At 52.4% G+C, this 20,145-nt stretch overlaps 1 protein-coding gene across 12 annotated transcripts in view; it reads right to left on the reverse strand.

Annotated features, from left to right (window-relative positions):
* Positions 1–20,145, reverse strand: part of STARD10 (StAR related lipid transfer domain containing 10) — a 59,395-nt gene that overhangs the window by 28,316 nt on the left and 10,934 nt on the right. For 6 of the 12 annotated variants that reach the window (XM_054526024.2, XM_054526018.2, XM_054526021.2 and 3 more), the window contains 2 exons: positions 11,293–12,367; positions 5,246–5,338 (listed from right to left, as the gene is read on the reverse strand). Coding sequence is in view for 1 of the 12 variants with exons in the window: in XM_054526028.1 (XP_054382003.1) it covers positions 8,775–8,829; positions 10,896–10,937 (97 nt within the window). In the remaining 11 variants the exon portion in view is untranslated. Of the gene's footprint in view, positions 1–4,105; positions 4,125–5,245; positions 5,339–8,774; positions 8,830–10,895; positions 11,054–11,292; positions 12,720–13,046; positions 13,407–20,145 lie in introns of those variants that run through there. The other 6 variants (XM_054526017.2, XM_054526026.2, XM_054526022.2 and 3 more) reach the window with 6 other exon arrangements.

Here is a 20,145-nt window from a genome sequence, read left to right on the forward strand (position 1 = left end):
CAACTAACTCGCAGCGACGCCGGGCGGGCGCGGGGCGGGTGGCGGGGCAGGAGGGGCGCCCTCCAGGCCGGGCTGCTCACCTGTGCCCGCCGCTCCGCCGGGGCCCGCCGGGGCCCGCCGGGGCCCGCCGGGGCCGGGGTGCGAGCGCCGCCGCCGCAGCTGCCCGGGAGACCCGGTGCCACGCGGGGACTCTGGGAGGAAGAGCAGTGGGTCCCGCCGCCCGGCCCCGCCCCGGGCCCCAGCCCCGTGCCCCCCTCCCGGCTAGGCTGGGGGCTCGGGGGCTCGGCGGCCGCGGCTCGGGATTTTCCAGGCTGCGGAGGTGAAACTGACGGATCTCCGAGCCCCGCCCCGCCCCGCCCCGCAGGGTCCTAGCGCCCGCCCCCACCAGCCCCGGGAGGGGACCCGCGCGCGCGAGGGGCAAGTCCCCAGCGGGGACCGGGGAAGGGGTGAGGAGAGGCCAAGACAGAGTGGGCTCTGCGAGGAAGGGCCACGAGGTGCAAGAAGAGGAATTCTGGAAGTTAACTGTGAACCCCTTCTCTCCACCACCTCCCATACTCACAGGTACACACCTCTGCAACAACCTACAGTATTTACACACAGGCACGCTGTCCCCAGAACAACCCAGAGACGCCCCCACGCAATACCCCAGAGATCCAAAGATGGGCACACACCCCCATGACAATCAAGAGACTAACTCGCAGGGATGACAGCCCCACAGCAGCTCAGAGATGCCCACAGCTTGCATCCCCCACCAAGCTAGAGGCACACCAAGCCTACACACACCCAACCCCATTCCCATTGGGCTGTGCAAACCCAGCAGGAAGCCGATCCAACCCACAAGGCTCAAGGTTCACAAGCTGGCCAGATGTGGGCAAAATCTCCACCCCAGTCTCACTCCTACCTGGGAGCTTGAACCAGGACTCCCTCCAGCCTTTGTCCACGACTCCCACTCTGGCCCTTGTCCACCAGCACCCCTTCTCAGCATGCACACACGCGCGTGTACACACACACACACACATGCACGCACACACGCACACCTCCTATGGACTAGACTAGGCTCTCAAGAGCATCTGGCCCAGGGCTCTGGGCTCTCTTACCTCCCCAGGCAGAGTTGGCCAGAGCTCCATAGCTACCTGCACCAGCGCTCCTGCCATCCCTTCCAGCCAGGGAGGCTCCCCCCTGCCCCCTGGGTCCTAGTGCCAGCTCTTCCTCCATCTGCTCTGTGTGAACTGAGGCCAGTAGCTCAACCTCTCTGAGGCCAGGCCAGGGTGAGTGTGGCAGCCTGTCGCAGTGACTGTGGTGAGCTCCTCTGGATTAGCAACTAACAAGGCCCAACAAGAACCTGCCACGGTCATCCTGACCAGCACGCAGATCTCAGCCTCCTCCCACCTCCGTTCCTGTCTCTGCCCCGCTGCCTCCTCCTCTCTGGTCCTTAGTTTTCCATTTCCAGAAAAGGGAATCAGAATGGATAACCCTAAGGTGCCTCCTAGCCTCACCAGCCTAGAGCTCCAGGATGGAACAGCTTTTCTTAAATGTGCTAAGAAAAAAACGAGGAGTCGAGGATTTGTCACGGTGCTTCACAAATAGAGGTGTTTCTTCCTGAAGTGCTTAAAGCACCGAGATGTTTGTAAATTAGGCCACATTTTAAAAATGAGTGGGGGTGAGTGGGGAGCTATGATGGCAAATGACCCTAAAGGGCATCCTGCAAAGTGAATCCTGGACAATGTGCTGCAGGTCCTCATGAGGCCTGTGTGAATGACCTTAGATCTCCAGGCCTCCCATCTGCAGTGTGGGAGGCACAGTCAGATAATCACCCCATCCCTTCTAAACCACACTCCTGAAAAGTGTCTGGGAATGAGTGGGTGGCAGGGGGCTGGCTCTGGGCTCAGGATGCCCAGGCTCTGATTCTCTATCTACCTCCTCTGCCTCTAACTCTAGGCAGGTCACTGCCCCTCCCCAGGCCTCAGCAGTTTTACTTGATACCCACACTGCCTGGGTGGGACACTCAGGCAGTGTGGGTATCAGATAAAACCCAAAGGGGACCCCAGTAGAGCCAAAGCCTGCTTTGCTTTGTGAACTGTATCCTCTTGGATCTGCCACGAGGAAAAGATGTGGCAGCACTGGCCTGGTGGCTCCTGCCTTTTTAGGGCCCCAATAAAACACACCTCAGCAGATAGCAGGCACCAGGGCAGCAAACCTCTCATACCCACCATCCAGTCCAGGGTAAAAAAGACAAGGCCAGGAGGCAGCAGTGAGGGCAGACTGACAGAAGGACTTCCCCACCCTAGAGAGCTGCCAGAGAGATAAAAACTCAGGGAGGTGCAGATGGCAAGAACCAAACCATCACTCAGATCCAAACACAGAAGAACCAAGAATCTTTTGGATCTTGGGTCAGTAAAGGTGGGCGACCTGGCACCCAAGGGCTCAGGCAGCCAGGCCCTGGGCTCATCCCCTGGGTCCTAGGTTTAGGCCAGGCTACCTCGCCAGCAGGTGGGTAGAAGGGTATCACCTCATTCTACTCATCATTAATTTGCCCTTGCAAATGCCACCCCTCCCAGGAATTTCAGTATCTCTGGCTCTGGGTCTCATGAAAACCTCTCAAACATGACAAAGCCCATTCATATCCTTCTCAAAACACCCCTAAGCAGCCGAGAAGGGCCCTATCTGCTCCAGAGCAGAAGAATGAGCCCAGGAGGGCTGGACGGGCTCTGGGAGAGAAGTCTGGGGAGGACCCACAACCTAGCAGCACAAAGGAACTGTGGAGCTGGGTTCAAATCCGGGCCCTCTGATTTCCTAGCTGTGTCACCAGAAGCCGGTGACAGGCCTTCTCTGAGCCCCAGTTTCCTCATCTGGAATAATAATACCTATCCTCTGAGAATTGTGGCAGGGAAAAGAGTTGTATTTGTGCCAGTTTCACCCCCAGATAAGTAACTAAAAATATAACTGGAGGGGGTGACTAGGGCAGGGAGAAATACACTGTCCAAAAATGCACAGTTCCAGCAAAAAGTGTTAAGGTAACATCTTTACATGATGGTTTGGCAAGTTTTGATTCTCACGGAAGATCAAACAATGGAAACAGTTTTGGCAAAGCATGACCCGTGCTCTGCCCACTGCAGTCTCCTGCCCCAGATCTGGTCCCCTCCACAGGAAGTGAATTGAGGTGTCTCTCTGACCCCCAGGCCAGAGTCCAGGTCTGGCTGCTCTCTGGGTCCCAGTTCCAGAATGGGGCATCACGGAGCAGGAGCCAGAGTGAGCATAGAAGGTGAGACTGTGTATGAGAAGGCGCTTGACAAACTGAGAAGCGGCGTGGGAATGTGAGGCATCATTACACAGGGCACTGGGCAGGCCTGGATCTCACACGTGCCCCTCGCAGACAGAGCAGCTGAGGTTGTGGGGGGCACGGGGCGCCCCTGCATCACACAGCAAGTCAGAAGCCCTAAGGGGACTCCAGTAACTCAGGATTGATCCAGACTCCTGCAACCGGGGAAGGGAGCACTTGGAAAGAGTCACACCAGACTTTTTGTTCACTATCCCCTGATGGCTGTTGGGGGAGGGGTCAGGGCACCTGCCTGGAGCCAGCCACCCCATGACCTGGTCCCTAACACTCCCCTCAACTCCCCACAGCAGAACTAAAGACCCCTCAGACTAAGGGCATCTGGCCCCACCCCCTCCCTGTACAGATAGAGAAACAAAGATCCTACTAGCAGGGACAAAGCAGAAATAAGAACCTAGGGGCCGGGTGTGGTGGCTCACGCCTGTAATCCCAGCACTTTGGGAGGCCGATATGGGTGGATCACCTGAGGTCAGGAGTTCAAGACCAGCCTGGCCAACATGGTGAAATCCCATCTCTACTAAAAATACAACAATCAGCCAGGTGTGGTGGCATGCGCCTGGGAGCCTACTCGGGAGGCTGAGGCAGGAAAATCACTTGAACCTGGGAGGCGGAGGTTGCAGTGAGCAGAGATTGGGCCACTGCACTCCAGCCTGGGTGACAGGGCGAGGCTCTGTCTCAAAAAAAAAAGGAATAAGAACCTGGGCTTCTCAGCTCCTAACCTGAGGCTCCTGTTCCTCCCACCCCCTATTACATACCACACCTTCCACTTGCCTGCTGGTGATCTTAACACAGTCACTGCCCTCTCTCAGCCTCGAGAGTCAGCCTCCCTCGGTGGCCCCCAACCTGCCCAGTGTCCTGGACAGTGAGGGGCCTGAAAGTCTAGCCTTGCTCCGGGATGCCCACCCCTACTCACCATCTAGTTAGACAGATGATGGCTGCCTTGGTCTCCCCTCTGGGAGATGATAGGGTCCCACCCCTACCCCTTCTCCCCCACCCCCTCCTCAGGGGTAACCCTGCCTGCCAGTTTTGGTGGAGCAAATTCACAGGTTGTCCAGGGCAACAAGGCAGTGTCCTGGCACTGTTCTAGAAGATTAGGCAGTGACCTGTGTGATGTCACCAGGAAGCAGTGGCATGGAGGAGGGGTTCCAGAGACCCTCAGAAGGGTGCAGCAGGCTGGGCGCGGTGGCTCACACCTGTAATCCCAGCACTTAGAGAGGCCAAAGCAGGCAGACTGCATGAGTCCAAGAGCTCAAGACCTGGCTGGGCAACATGGTGAAACCCCGTCTCTACTAAAAATTAAAAAATTAGCTGGGCACGGTGGGGCACACCTGAGGTCTCAGCTACTCAGAAGGCTGAGGCAAGAGGATGGCTTGAGCCCCGGAGATCAACGCTGCAGTGAGCTGAGATGGTACCACAGCACTCCAGCCTGGGTGACAGAGCAAGACTCTGTCTCCAGTTAAGAAAAAAAAAAAAAAAAAAAAGGTTCAGCACCAAGAACTCTAAGACCCCCAGGGCTGGCTTGGCCTTGAGAGGGGATGTGTCCTTCACAGTGGCAATAGGTGTTCCATCCCAGTCCCACCTGGAGCCGGATCTAAGTGTTTGCCCAGGGTGGGTCTCATACCTTGCTGGGCCTCACTGAGCAAACAGCTCACACCTGCCCTTAGGGAGCTGCTGGAGCCTCAGGGGGCCACACTGTAGTGCGCAGCCTCAAAGTCAGTGCAGGTCAGAGTCACCTCCACCTGCACTTCTAATGTCCTGTCACAGTCCCACACAGAAACACTCCACCTTGGTATTACACAGGGCTAGACCTACACAGCTACACACACACTTGGTCATGCCAGCCACACATGGAGTTGCCAGATAAAATACAGGATGACAGCCAGGTGCAGTGGCTCACACCTGTAATCATACCTATAATTCCAGTGCTTTGAGATGCTAAGGTGGGAAGACTGCTTGAGGCCAGGAGTTCGAGACCAGCTTAGAGAATACAGTGAGATGCTGCCTCTACAAAAAAATGTAAAACTTAGCTGGGCATGGTGGCACATGCTGGTAGTCCCAGCTACTAAGTAGGAGCCTGAGGTGAGAGGATCACTTGAGCCCAGGAGTTCGAGGCTGCAGCGAGCTATGATCGTACTACTGCACTCTAGTCTGGGTGACAGAGACAGACCCTGTGTCAAAAAAAAAAAAAAAAAAAAAAGGAAATGGGACAACTGAGACACAGAGAGGCTAAGTAACTTGTTCTAGACCACACACCACTAAGTAAGCAGTTTCAACCCAGATGGCCTGGCTTCCTAGCCCAAGCCATTATACAAGACCACTGAGCAGGAACTTCGTGGCATCTGTCCTGCTTCTTCTTCCATCCTTCTCCCCACCCCATCCTCTGATCCCTGCACCTCTGAACCCTGGGAGCTGCCCTCTGGGCCTTGCAGGGGCCGTTGCCTCCCCAGGCTCAGGGGAGGGAGAAGTCTAGTTGCAATCCCTACTGCCACCACCATACAGGACTTCAGAGTTGTCAGAATCCCCAGCAGGCGGGAGGCCTCTTGACAGAACAGGCCTAGAGAGGGCCAGAGGCTTGTCCCAGGTGGGCAGGGCCTGAAGCAGAACCAGGTGGATTCTCCTTCCGGAGGGTTCCCAGGCCCAGATGGCCACACCCCGCTCTGCCTGCTGGGTCCTCCCACTGTTGACATCTATTGGGCACTGGCGCCTGCAGGAACTCAGTTCAATTGCGGGGTTGATGCGTCCTTCCAAAAGCCCTGGAGTTTCCTGTCAGAGGCACCTTATCCATCTGCCTGACCCCAGGCCCTCCCTTCAGCTCTGTGCTCAGGCCGGGTGGGGGTGGGGGCATCGGTGTCTTGTGTCTTCAGGAAGGACAAGGTTGTCTAGGCCTTCCTCCACCAAGGTGGGCAAGAACTCCAGCCCTGGGACCACAGCTTCTTTTCTGGCAACCCACACAACTTCCTTCTTTTGGTTTCTTCTTCTTTTTTATCTCAAAGTTAGGGCCTCAGTGTCCTGACTCAGGACAGTTTCCACCTCCTGGAACTGGTGGGGCCTCTGGGGAGGGCTCAGGGACACCCTCTGGGTGATGGGAGAGGTTGGGGGGGCCAGCCCCAAAACGTAGCCTAGACTGTTACTGTTCGTGAGGGAAGGGGCTCCTCTGGGAGGCTTTGTGGCCTGAGTGCTGTGGGCCTGCTTGGGGATCCTGGACCTACCCAGGGAGATAGCATGGCCTCAGGTATAGCCCAACTTCCACACCCAGGGTTCATACGCTGGGACATCTGGGGTAGGGTCTTCTCTCACTGGGCCCTATTTTCCTTATCTGTCCGATGGGACTAACGGTCCCTGCCTGACCTTCTGCCTGAAGGAGTTACGAAGGTGAGACCAAGTGTGAAAGGTACCTACTGTGCCCAGTGCCCCTCCCTAGAGAGGGTGTGCAGAGCCGTGTGTGAGTGACAACCTACAGACCTCTGTGACCTCGGTGCTGGTGTGCGCATTCCCCAGGAGCACGAGTGACTGAGGCCTGTGTGGGAGCTGGGGTGTGACTGTGTGGCACTGCAAGGTTTCTCAATGTGGGTGAGGCAGTGCCTTGGGTGTAAGATTACCAGATTTAGCAAATATTTGGGATGTACTTATAGTAAAAATGTATTTGTTGCTTATCTGAAATTCAGCCTTTTTTTTTTTTTTTTTTTTGATGGCGTCTCACTCTGTTGCCCAGGCTGGAGTGCAGTGGTGCAATCTCGGCTCACTGCCACCTCCCAGATTCAAGTGATTCTCCTGCCTCAGCCTCCCAAGTAACTGGGACTACAGGCACGCGCCACCATGCCCAGCTAATTTCTGTATTTTTAGTAGAGACGAGGTTTCACTATGTTGGCCAGGCTGGTCTCAAACTCCTGACCTCGTGATCTGCCTGCCTTAGCCTCCTAAAGTGCTGGGATTACAGGTGTGAGCCCCTGCTCCTGGCCCATTTTTTTTTTTTTTTTAAAGATAGGATCTTGCTCTGTTGCTCAGGCTGGAGTACAGTGGTGCAATCATAGCACACTACAGCCTTGAAATCTGGGGCTCAAGTGGTCCTCTCTCCTCAGCCTCCTGAGTAGCTGGGACCACAGGTGTGCATTGCCACGCCCAGCTAACTTTTTAATTTTTTGTGGAGATGGGTTCTCCCCAGGCTGGTCTCGAACTTCTGGCCTCAAGCAATCCTCCTGTCTTGGCCTCCCAAAGTGCTGGGATTATAGGTGTGAGCCATTGTGTCTGGCCTCAGTTGTTCCATCTAAGTTGGGTGGACTAATAGAATTTCTGTCATGACAATGAGGATGAAGTGAGTTAATCCCGTGGAGTGCTTAGCACAGTGCCTGGCACACAGTGAGTGCTCAATAAATGCCACAGCTACTATCAGTTCTCAGTTCCTGAGCTTCCTTCCCCCAGGTCTGGCATCTGTCTCTGAGGCCTGGCCTCTGTCCTACATCTTTGTTCCTCAGTCTAGAGGCAATGATTTCTTTCTCCTGAGTGGGGTTAACCTAGAGCCTGGAGGGTTGAGAGGCAAGAGAGGTAGCTGAAATGACATCTTGTCCCCCTCCCTCACCCCCAATCCAAGCAGAGCTACGAAAGGCCTGGTGTCAATGGCATTTGCTCCTTGCACCCACACAGCCCCTCCTCAATGTCTGACAGCTGCATGCTGGGACAGCAGTGAGGCACAGGGGGTCTGGCCATGTCTAGCCAGAGGGCAGCATGGCACTGAGAGGTCCACATTCCAGGGGCTGGCTCCCAGGACTGCGTGAGGACTGGTGTGGGTGGAATTCTCTAGGGGCTCTGTCTGAGAATAGGGCTGAAGGCTCTGCCCTGGGTCAAGGTTCACCCTGGGTTCCAAACCCACACCTGGAACAGGCCTGCAACAGGCTCAGCTTCCATGGGCACTGCTGTCCGGGGACTCCTGCCAACCACTGCTCCCTGCCGTGAGTCCCTGTTGTCCTGGGTCAGCAGGTATCTCCACAGGCTTCCCGGGGGAAGACTGCCTCTTTCAGCACCTTCTAAATTTAGGGCTTGGGCTCCGTGACTCACTCCTGAGCCTGCTTTGCTCCCCTCCTCCGGGAATGTGCTCCCACGGGATCTGCATCCTCTGCTGCCTCAGACTGATGAAGGCCCCACAATCCTGCAGCAGCCACACGCACACCAAGGAGAGCTCCCGGCTCCACTCGCCCCAGGCTGGCCCTGGGCTTCTCCCGACCAGGCCCTGTACTCTCCTTCCCTTACCTCTCCATCTTCCCAACCCTCCCTCCAAACTACAGCCCACCCAGGTGGCTACATTGGGAGCTGGCTCCAAGCATGACTATGAGGGTAGTTGGGGAGAGGAGAGGTGGAATCAAGCCCCGCCCCCTCCAGTGTGGCTGTGGGCAGAGCCCTCACCTGAAGTCAGGAGGCTTGAGTTCTGGACCAGACTCACGCTTACCTCGCCGTGGGGCTCTCGGTGAGTTCTTGGCCTCTCTGAGATTCTCTTTCCTCCTCTATAAATAAGGAGTTTGAACCAGATTTCCATTAGGGAAGCTTGAAACGGAGCTGAAGTGAGCACAGGGCCAGGCCTCCAACTACTAACAAGGTGGGCCGGGGGTGGGATCTGATGTCAGGCCCTGTCTCCCACCCAGGCGCCCCTCTTCCCCCAGCCCCTGCTCCATGAGGGGAAACGAGGACCAAGAACCTGCTGTTAGCGTTCGTGGACTTCTGCCATGCAGGGAGGAAGCTCATGCACAACCCCACACCCTGAAAGGGCCAGAAAGAGCCCAGGATCTTGTTCTGGTCTGACTGTCCAGGGCTGTAATGTGTAGCTTTGAGTAAAAACCATCTTCACTCTTGGCCTCAGGTTGTGGGGAAGAGAATCATGTGCACGTGCAGGTGTAAACGCTCGAGACATTTCTCCCCTGCCAGGTTCCCAGAACTGGAGGAGGAGATGGGGACATGGGTCCTCCCTTGACTTCCAGAAATGCAGGAACCCAGGGCAGGGTGTGGAGGTATCTAGAGACGGTCAGACCTGGGGCTGCTGCTTCTCTGCCCCTGCATGACTCTCGGAGAACCCCATCTGCGGCCTGCCTCGACCTGTGTTCACAAGTAACAGCAGTGGCTAACAGTTACTGAATGCTTACCACGGGCCTGGTGCTGGTCTATGCACTTAACAGGTCTTAACTCATTTAATTTATAGGTAAACCTTGATAACAGGTCTTAACTCATTTAATTTATAGGTAAACCTTGAGACAGTCCCAAGGCTTAGCATCCCCACTTTACAGACAATTTGAGGCTCAGAGAGGGGCAGGGACTCACCCGGGGTCACAGTCTTAAGTCACTGGGAGGGCTGGTTAAAAGCCAGGTCTGAGGGCAATCCTGTCTTCTATTTGCTACCCCAAGGTAGTCCTTCTAGGAGTATACATTAGACACTAAATAAATGTTTGATGAAGATGTTTGACTACTGCCATGTAATGGAAAGATCCCTGTCGTAGTCCAGTTCTACCCCAACTCCTTGTGTGTCCTTAATAGAGTCCTTTTCTGGCCGGGCGTGGTGACTCATGCCGATAATCCCAGCACTTTGGGAGGCCGCGAATGGATCACCTGAGGTCAGGAGTTTGAGACCAGCCTGGCCAACATGGTGAAACCGCGTCTTTACTAAAAATACAAAAAATTAGCCAGGCATGATAGTGGGCACCTGTAATCCCAGCTACTCGGCAGGCTGAGGCAGGAGAATTGCTTAAACCCAGAAGGCGGAGGTTGCAGTGAGCCAAAATCACACCCTTGCACTCCAGCCTGGGCAACAAGAGTGAAACTCCGTCTCAAAAAAAAAAGAGTCCTTTTCCTTCTTTAGCCTCAGTTTCTCTGGCTGAAAAACAGAAATGATAAGTGAAGGCCCAGATAATTAAATGCTTGGAGGTGAATCCAAGATCCACCTCCAGATAATTCCATCGAATTATCTTGGATATCTTTTTGTTGTTTTTTTTTGTTTTGTTTTGTTTTGAGATGGAGTTTCGTTCTTATTGCCCAGGCTGGAGTGCAATGGCACCATCTCGGCCCACGACAACCTCCGCCTCCTGGGTTCAAGCGATTCTTCTGCCTCAGCCTCCAGAGTAGCTGGGACTATAGGCATGCACCACCACGCCCAGCTAATTTTTTTTTTTTTTTGAGACAGAGTCTCACTCTGTCGCCCAGGCTGGAGTGCAGTGGCGCCATCTCGGCTCACCGCTAGCTCCGCCTCCCGGGTTCACGCCATTCTCCTGCCCCAGCCTCCCGAGTAGCTGGGACTACAGGCGCCCGCCACCACGCCCGGTTAATTTTTTTTTTGTTGTATTTTTAGTAGAGACGGGGTTTCTCCACGTTGGTCAGGCTGATCTCAAACTCCCAACCTCAGGTGATCCGCTCAGCCTCCCAAAGTGCTGAGATTCCAGGCGTGAGCCACCGTGCCTGGCCTATCTGGGATATCTTGAAGGATCTTGGATTTCTATTTCTACATATACCTGCCTTTCACGACTTGCCTGGGGAGGCCCAATCTGTAACGAGACCTCAGGGTCTCCCAGCCCTTCCCCCAACCTACCCCCAAAACCTCTAAGAGCACTCTAGAGAGAATCAGCCGCATACAGCCCACCTCCACCGCTCCAAGGGACAGAGAAAAGCCCCCTTCCCTGGGGGTAGCTGCATGATCCTGCAGGTGCCATGGTGTGCCTAGGTGCCATCTCGCTTCACCTGGCTGGGGAGTGGCTCCTATGACCTCAGCTCAATGCACATCACTTCCCCTTCTCATCACCCAGGCCAGCCCAGGTATCACCTCCAGCTCCATTGCCCCCAGATGGAGTCACCTGAGTACCCAATTCCTCCCAAGCTCAGAAACAGAGTCCACTGCCTTCCCACTCCTTTCCATTCAGAGTCTGTCCCCTTAGTACTGCCCCCTCATCTGTCACACTTGGGCTCTTTTCCTTACTTGGGCCACTGACCTGAGAAGCAGGGTCTGTACAGCTCCAGCAACACTCTCCTCTTCCTCCAGAATTCTCCAGATCCTCCTCAGCTTCTTGCCTCTGGTGCTCATCTCGACACAGCAGGGTCTTCCTCCATCAGGCCAAGGTGGGGGTTGGAGAATTGGGAACAGGGACTCCCCTAGGTTCTCAGGGTACAGTCAGTCAATCTAAGCCTGTATTCAACAAAGACACTGACCCCTGGGGTACAAGGAAGGGCTCCAGGCCCAAAGGCAGGAGGATTAGGCTTTAGCTCTTGCTCACAGCCTGCTGAGACCTGGGGCAAGCCCCTGTCCCTCTTGGGGCCCTCAGGTTTGCAATTTGCAGAATGAGGAAATGGGTTCCTCAATCTACAATCACCTGACTATAATAATATTTTGCCTTTATATACCGCGTGGGTAAATTCCTGAAAGTAAACTAAGCTGTTTTCATCCCTGGATCTTATTTGATCCTCCCAACAGCCTGTTCGCATTTACAAATGAGAAAGCTCAGGTCCCTAAAGAAAAAAAATTACCCAAAGTCACACAGCAAGCTGGAAGCAGAGCCTGGGTGCAGTCCTTGAATCCTGATCCTTCCCTGGTCCTTTACTCTCTATGATGCTGGGAAATCTGCCTGACTTCCTCTAACCTGTTGTCCCATTTGTAAAAGGACTGTAATGCTGTTCCATTTGTAAAAGGACTGTTGTGAGGACTGAATTAGGAGAGGCGATGAAGAGGGTCATTCCTTGTGAATCATAAAAGAAAGGACCACAGAACGATGACTGGACCGTTAGGTTACTATTTATTACGGTTATCTTCGCTCAGGCGCCCCCACGTGTCGATCCCGAGACTCTCGGCTTGCGCAGGCGCTCTTTGGTGTTTACAGAGGCCGCGAAGCCCCGCGTTTGCGCGTGCGCTTCCTGCCCGGGACCGCCCATAGGTCCCGGACTAGGGGCGGACTAGGGGCAGCGCTGCCTCGCGCCCCCTAGTGGTTGTCGCCGCTCTGTCGCCACGGCTCCCGGGGCTTCTTCGGCTCCACTTTGGTTGAGACGTCTCCACAGCCCAACAACGGCGGCGATCTGAGGAGAGGCAGGAGAAAATACGGCGCGCTCGGCATCGTCCTTCTGACCGGGGACTCCAGCATCTCAGTCACCGCGTCACCAAGCCCCAGGTGCAGGTTCTGGCATCCATCACGGCAAACTGGAGACCGCGGTGAATTCCACCGGAATGGCGCGCGCATTGCCACATGGGAACTGTAGTTCTCGGCTAGGACCTTTCTGGGGCTGGGCAGCTGGAAAAACTACATTTCTCAGGAGCTCAAGAGTCAGGCTGACAGAAAGGGGGCCCGCGGCATGTTGGGAGATGGAGTTTGGGGGTTCGTGCTAGCAGGGAAACAGTGAAGCAATGGAGCCAAGTGTTCTGAGCCTGGGCCTGTGGGTTTGAGTTGGGCAGGAGTTACACAGTAGCTCTTATAAGAGAGGAGTAGCATTGTTGCGGCTTTTAGAAAGAATACTACTTATTAGTTGTGTGATCTAGCGATCAAGACAAATGCCCCTTTATCTTTTTTATTTATTTTTTGGGACAGGGTCTCTCTCTGTCTGTCAGGCTGGAGTGCAGTGGCCCCAGAACTGCTGGCCTCCCGCCTCACCCTCCCAAAGTGCTGGGATTATAGGCGTGAGCCATCAGGCCTGGCCAGATGCCCTTTTATCAACTACGATGGACCTTAAGGTTAAGGTTAAGGAAACAAACGTTGCCTACCTCAGGGCTCAGCTGGCATGGCAACTTCTTAAATTTCTACTGCTGCCAGAAAAACCACACTCTTACTAAACCCCTAGCAATAGGAGCTATCAGGCAAATTGTCAGACTCTTCTTTACTGAGATTTACAACTCAGACCACTACAACGCTGATCGACAGAGGACAGGCCTTACAAACATTCTTTCCTGATAAGTAACTGCAGACCTCAAGCCAGTTTCAGCAAGCTCATAAAGACTGCACGCAAACTGTGTTTGTGTCCTATAGTTCACCTTATGATGCAAAGAACCAAATTCCACCTCATTTTAACGCAAAAACCCCATCCCAAAGTGAACATGGAATGTATGTTACAGGTGTTTACCCATTGCGCATGCACTCACGTCCCCTCATAAATATGTATAGCTTTTCCTCCAAACCTGCTGAATATGTATGATTATTGTGAAATACAGACCCTGTGAGTCATAAAAACCAGCCTAGGCCGGGAGTGGTGTCTCACGCCTGTAATCCCAGCACTTTGGGAGGCTGAGATGGGCGGATCACGAGGTCAGAAGATCGAGACCATCCTGGCTAACATGGTGAAACCCCGTCTCTACTAAAAATACAAAAAAATTAGCTGGGCGTGGTGGTGGGCGCCTGTAGTCCCAGCTACTCGGGAGGCTGTGGCAGGAGAATGGCGTGAACCTGGGAGGTGGAGGTTGCAGTGAGCCGAGATCACACCACTGCATTCCAGCCTGGGCAACCGAGCGAGACTCCGTCTCAAAAAAAAAAACAGCCTGCCTTTTCCCTATACAAAGAGAGAGCACCTTTGGTACCTGCAGGAGAGTGTCTCTTCTCAGTTTGCAAACTGATGTCGCTAATGAAACTGCCCTCTACTATTTAGGCATCCTGGTGTTCTAGAGGGCAGCAGTCTGCACCTCTCACAGGGCTTCCTCTTCCATCACTCCTCAGAGACTGTATTCACAGGGGTCACCTGTGTGTGAGATGCTGTTTGTCTTTTTTGGCGGGAGGGCAGGGGCTGTTCGTTTGTGGGGTTTTTTTTTTTTTTTGAGATGGACACTTGCTCTGTCACCCAGGCTGGAGTGCAGTGGTGTGATCTGGGCTCACTGCCAGCTCCGCCTCCCGGGTTCACGCCATTCTCCTGCCTCAGCCTCCCGAGTAGCTGGGTCTACAGGCACCCACCACCACGCCGGGCTAATTTTTTTTTTTTTTTTGTATTTTTTTAGTAGAGATGGGGTTTCACCATGTTAGCCAGGATGGTCTCGATCTCCTGAACTTGTGATCCGCCCGCCTCGGCCTCCCAAAGTGCTGGGATTACAGGTGTGAGCCACTGTGCCCGGCCTTGTTTTTGTTTTTTTGAGACAGGGTCTCGTTCTGTCACCCAGGCTGGAGGCAAGACCGTTGTTCACTGCAGCCTGGACCTCCTGGGCTCAATCTATTCTCCCACCTCAACTTCCTGAGTAGCTGTGATTATAGGCACACACCACTACACCTGGCTAATTTTTTTTTTAATTCTAACTTTAATAATGTTTTGCCTTTTTTTTTTTTTTAGATGGAGTCTTATTCTGTCACCCTGGCTGGAGTGCAGTGGCACCATCTTGGCTCACTGCAACCTCTGCCTCCCGGGTTCAAGCGATTCTTCTGCTTCAGCCTCCCAAGTAGCTGGGATTACAGGCACGCACCAACACGCCCAGCTAATTTTTTTTTTTTTTTTTTTTTTTTGGGAGGGATTCTTGCTCTGTTGCTCAGGCTGGAGTGCAGTGTCGTGATCTTGGCTCACTGCAACCTCTGCCTCCTGGGTTCAAGAGATTCTCCCGCCTCAGCCTCCTGAGTAGCTGGGATTACAGGTGCTCACCACCATGCCCAGCTATTTTTTTTTTTTGTATTTTTTTAGAGACGGGGTTTCACACTGTTGGTCAGGCTGGTCACGAACTCCTGACCTCGTGATCCACCCACCTCGGCCTCCCAAAGTACTGGGATTACAGGCATAAGCCATCATGCCCGGCCTAATTTTTGTATTTTTAGTAGAGATGGGGTTTCACCATGGTGGCCAGGCTGGTCTCAAACTCCTGACCTCAGGTGATCCCCCTGCCTTGGCCTCCCAAAGTGCTGGGATTACAGGTGTGAGCCACCGCGCCCAGCCTAATTTTTTGTAATTTTTGTAGAGACAGGGTTACGCCATGTTGCCCAGGCTGGTCTCAAACTCTTGAGTTCAAGGGATCCTCCTGCCTTGGCTCCCAAAGTGCTGGGATTACAGGCGTGAGCCACTCCACCTGGCCTCAAACTCCTCTTTGGAAAAAAAGTATGGGCCACAGATTCTACCATGGCTGTTGTCTCTTTCCCAGGTTCGTCCTCAGCCATGGTGAAATACATCTCTAAACTGATAGAGACCTGTCTCAGGTACTTTTTGGTTTCCAAAATTGTATTAATAGGCTGGGTGCAGGGGCTCACGCTTGTAATCCCAACACTTTCAGAGGCCAAGGCATGGGGATCTCTCGAGGCCAGGAGTTCAAAACCAGCCTGGCCAACATGGCAAAAACCTGTCTCTACCAAAAATACAAAAATTAGTCAGGCATGGTGGTGCACACCTGTAATCCCAGCTACTTAGGAGGCTGAGGCAGGAGAATCGCTTGAGCCTGGGAGGTGGAGGTTGCAGTGAGCCGAGATTGTGCCACCGCACTCTGCACTCTGGCCTGGGCCAACAGAGTGAGACTCTGTCTCAAAAAAAAAATTTTTTTTTTTTAATTATATGAATAAGAATGAGGCCGGGTGCTGTGGCTCATGCCTGTAATCCCAGCACTTTGGGGAGGCTGAGATGGGCAGGTCACTCGAGGTCAGGAGTTCGAGACCAGACTGGCCAACATAGCGAAACCCTGTCTCTACTAAAAATACAAAAATTAGCTGGGCATGGTGGCACGTGCCTATAGTCCCAGCTACTCAAGGCTGAGGCAGGAGAACCGCTTGAACCCGGGAGACAGAGGTTGCAGTGAGCTGAGATCGTGCCACTGTACTCCAGCCTTGGTGACAGAGTGAAACTCCATCTCAAAAAAGAAAAAGAAAAACTCTTGCCTGGAAGATCTAAGTCACTAAATAGACAAGGTTTATAATGCAGGTACAGAGATCCAGGTAAGGAAGTTTTGAACACAATATTCCACATCTATCTTATTTTTTCCGAAGAAACAGGACTGTAGGTCCTGTGGCAGTCCAGAACTGATGCCAGCCCCTTTATACACAGTTCTGCTTTGCTTTGAGCCTATCAAAATATTGCTTCATTTAAATTTCACCTCATCTCCACCCGCTCCCAAACTCTATAAAACTATCTTCCTTTGTGCTTAGTGGGACACTCCTCGGTTTCTCCAGTGTGCTGTCTGTCTCATTACAAGGCGACAAGAAACCTGACTTCATCAAACCATGGGTTTGTTCCTTGGTGGTCTTGGCTGATTGGGCTAGGACAGCCTGAAATACTGGTGTCCTCCAGGTCTGCCACAGGCCCTCTCTTCACTGTGCACACTTTTTTGGGATGACCTCATTCACTTCCATCCATATGCTTATAGCCCCCAGACCTCCAGCTCAGGCTTTCCTCCTGCCTCTAGGACACCTCCTGCTGGTCGACTCACAAGTTCCTTAAACTAGGTGTGTTCAAAACTGACTTTTTTTTTTTTCTTTTGTTTCTCACTCTTTGGTTGGAGGGCAGCTACTCCTCACTGGGCCAGGTTCCTCTTCACCCACTGCCCACAAACTGCGTCACATTGAATCGGCTGTTTTTCACATAGATTAATATCCTAAAAACCTTAGAAAGCTGGGAGGATTTCAGGGTGGGGGAAGGTAGAAACTGGGCCTGATTTGCTCCACCCCCTCATCCCTGTCTCTTGACAAGGGGTTGGGCCTTAAGGTGGAGGCTGCAGAGGAGGTCCCGCCTTTCTACCCCTTCTCCTGATCTGAGCTCTCATGGTCTCTTACCTTGAAGACTTTCTAGTCAGTTTCCCCACCCCCTCCAGTCTCCATCCCTTCTTGTGTCTTGGGAATTTCACAGCCACCTCTCTTCCCTGATCCTGGTGGCTTTCTCCTGGGGTCAGCTGAGATCTCTGCAGAGGGGCAGGCTGTGGCCTGTCTGCTGCTGGGAGGGGGAGTACTGTGACAGGAAGCTTCCCTGTGGCTGTGCCTGGTTTTCCTTCTAACACTTCTTGAAACCAAACACACTTCAATAGAGGGTCTACCTTCTTTGTGAGGGGATCCTCTTGCCACTTCATCCCAATCCACCTCTGCCACGTCTCATACCAAACAAATTTGTATTCCTTTTATTCACATGACTTTGACCCGGCTTCTTTTAAAATAATATGGAGTCATTTTCCTCTCTCTTGCCTTTTTTTTTTTTTTTTTCTGAGATGGAGTTTCGCTCTGTCACCCATGCAGAGTGCAGTGACACAATCTCGGCTCATTGCAACCCCCACCTCCCAGGTACAAGTGATTCTCCTGCCTCAGCCTCATGAGTAGCTGGGACTACAGGCATGCACCACCATGCCTGGCTAATTTTTTGTATTTTTAGTAGAGATGGGGTGTCACCATGTTGGCCCGGCTGGTCTTGAACTCCTGACCTCAAATGATCCACCTGCCTTGGCCTCCCAAAGTGCTGGGATTACAGGCATGAGCCATTGCACCTGGCCTCTCTTGCCCATTTCAAAGCATTTTCCACATTAGCCAATATTGAATGATGCTTGATTCTTCCCTTGGAGGGAGGAAAGGTATAATTTCAGTTCACTCCATCCCAAACACTGTTTTCCCTTTAACGTGTCAACCTAAATAACAGAGAGGCTCTTTAAAAGAAAATGACGTTTATTTGGGAATAGAACATCGCAATGGGAATACACATGCCATAGAAACCAGTGTGTATTCAGGGAGGTAAATGAAGACAAATGTTTTCAAAGGGAAAAAATGAGGAGGATTATATAATTGTTTTGAAATAATTATGCTTGGCTACAGAGATCAGGTGACACCAGTCTGGGGTTAGCCAGGCAGTTGCTGGGCAGATTTCCTCACAGAAGTATTTTTATTTTTTAAAATTAATTAATTAATTTTTTTTGTGTGGAAGGTTGCAGGTTGTGGTTTTTATAGTCGTTTGCGATTGTTTTTCTTTTCTTTCTTTTTTTTTTTTGAGACGGAGTCTGGCTCTGTTGCCCAGGCTGGAGTACAGTGGTGCAATCTCGGCTCACTGCAACCTCCACCTCCTGGGTTCAAGCAATTCTCCTGCATCAGCCTCCTGAGTAGCTGGTATTACAGGTGTGTGTGACCATGCCTGGCTAATTTTTGTATTTTTGGTGGAGACAGGGTTTCGCCATGTTGGCCAGGCTGGTTTCGAACTCCTGACCTCAAGTGATCCTCCTGCCTTGGCCTCCCAAAGTGCTGGGATAACAGATGTGAGCCACTGTGCCCGACCTGTGATTGTTTTTCTTTTTCTCTTTTTTTTTTGAAATGGAGTTTCACTCTTGTCACCCAGGCTGGAGTGTAATGGTACAATTTTGGCTCACTTGGGTTCAAGTGATTCTCCTGCCTCAGCCTCCCAAGTAGCTGGGACTACAGGTGTGTGGCACTACACCTGGCTAATTTTTTTTGTATTTTTAGTAGAGACGGGGTTTCACCATTTTGGCCAGGCTAATCTCGAACTCCTGACCTCAAGTGATGCACCTGCCTCAGACTCCCAAAGTGCTGAGATTACAGGCGTGAGCCACCATGCCTGGCCTGTGATTATTTTTCTTAGGAGGCATATAAGCATGACAATTCTCTCTTCATATTCTTCCCTGACTGTACTGTCAGGGTTTTTTTTTTTTAAGTTAATTAATTAATTAAGCTGCTAAGTTTAGGTAATTTGTGTTAAATTATTAAAATTAATTGATTAATTATTTTTTTGGAGATAGGGTCTCACTTTGTCACCCAGGCTGGAGTGCAGTGGCACGATCTCGGCTCACTGTAACCTCTACTGCCTGGGCTCAAGTGATCCTCCCCCTTAGCCTCCTGAGCAGCTGGGATTACAGGTGTGCGCCACCATGCCTGGGTAATTTTATAATTTTTTGTAGAGACAGGGTCTTGCCATGTTGCCCAGGCTTGTCTTGAACTCCTGGGCTCAAGCAATCCTTCCACCTCAGCCTCCTAAAGTGCTGGGATTGCAAGGATGAGCCACCACACCCAGCCTTGTTTTTTTTTAAATACTAGTGACTCTGTTTTGTTATTTCTTTTCTTTTCTTTTTTTTTTTTTGAGATGAAGTCTCGCTCTGTTGCCCAGGCTGGAGTGCAGTGGCACGATCTCGGCTCACCGCAAGCTCTGCCTCCTGGGTTCACGCCATTCTCCTGCTTCAGCCTCCCGAGTAGCTGGGACTACAGGTGCCCGCCACCACGCCCGGTGAATTTTTTTTTTGTATTTTTAGTAGAGACGGGGTTTCACCGTGTTAGCCAGGATAGTCTAGATCTCCTGACCTCATGATCCGCCTGCCTCAGCCTCCCAAAGTGCTGGGATTACAGGTGTGACCCACCATGCCCGGCGTTTTTTGTTTTTTTTTGAGACAGGGTTTCCCTCTGTTGCCCAGGCTGGAGTGCAGTGGCATGACCAGGGCTTACTGCAGCCTCAACCTCCTCCTGGGCTCAAGTGATCCGCCCACCTCAACCTCCCAAAGTGCTGGGATTATAGGTGTGACCCACTGCTCTGGGCCAAGTGACTCCATTTTGATTCTGGCAACTTTCATAAAATAATAGTGAATAGTGAGTGCATGTGGTACACACATAAGGTCAGGGAGTGCTGAGACCCCATTAACAACTGCTATGGTCTGAATGTTGGTATCACCCCAAAATCCACACATTGGAACCTGATACCCAATGTGATAGTATTCAGACGTGGGGCTTTGGGGGAATGATTAAATCATGAGGGCTCCACCCTCATGAATGGAATTAATGCCCTTATAAAAGAGGCTCGAGGGAGCTTCCCAGGCCTCTTCTACCATGTGGGAATGGAGAGAGAAAGCATGGTCTTTGAAGCAGACAGCAGCCCTCACCAGACACTGAATCTGTTGGTCTTGATCTTGGACTTCCCAGCCTCCAGAACTGTGAGCAATATATTTT

This window comes from Pongo abelii, chromosome 9, assembly GCF_028885655.2.
Source record: "Pongo abelii isolate AG06213 chromosome 9, NHGRI_mPonAbe1-v2.0_pri, whole genome shotgun sequence".
NCBI classification, from domain to species: Eukaryota; Metazoa; Chordata; class Mammalia; order Primates; family Hominidae; genus Pongo; species Pongo abelii.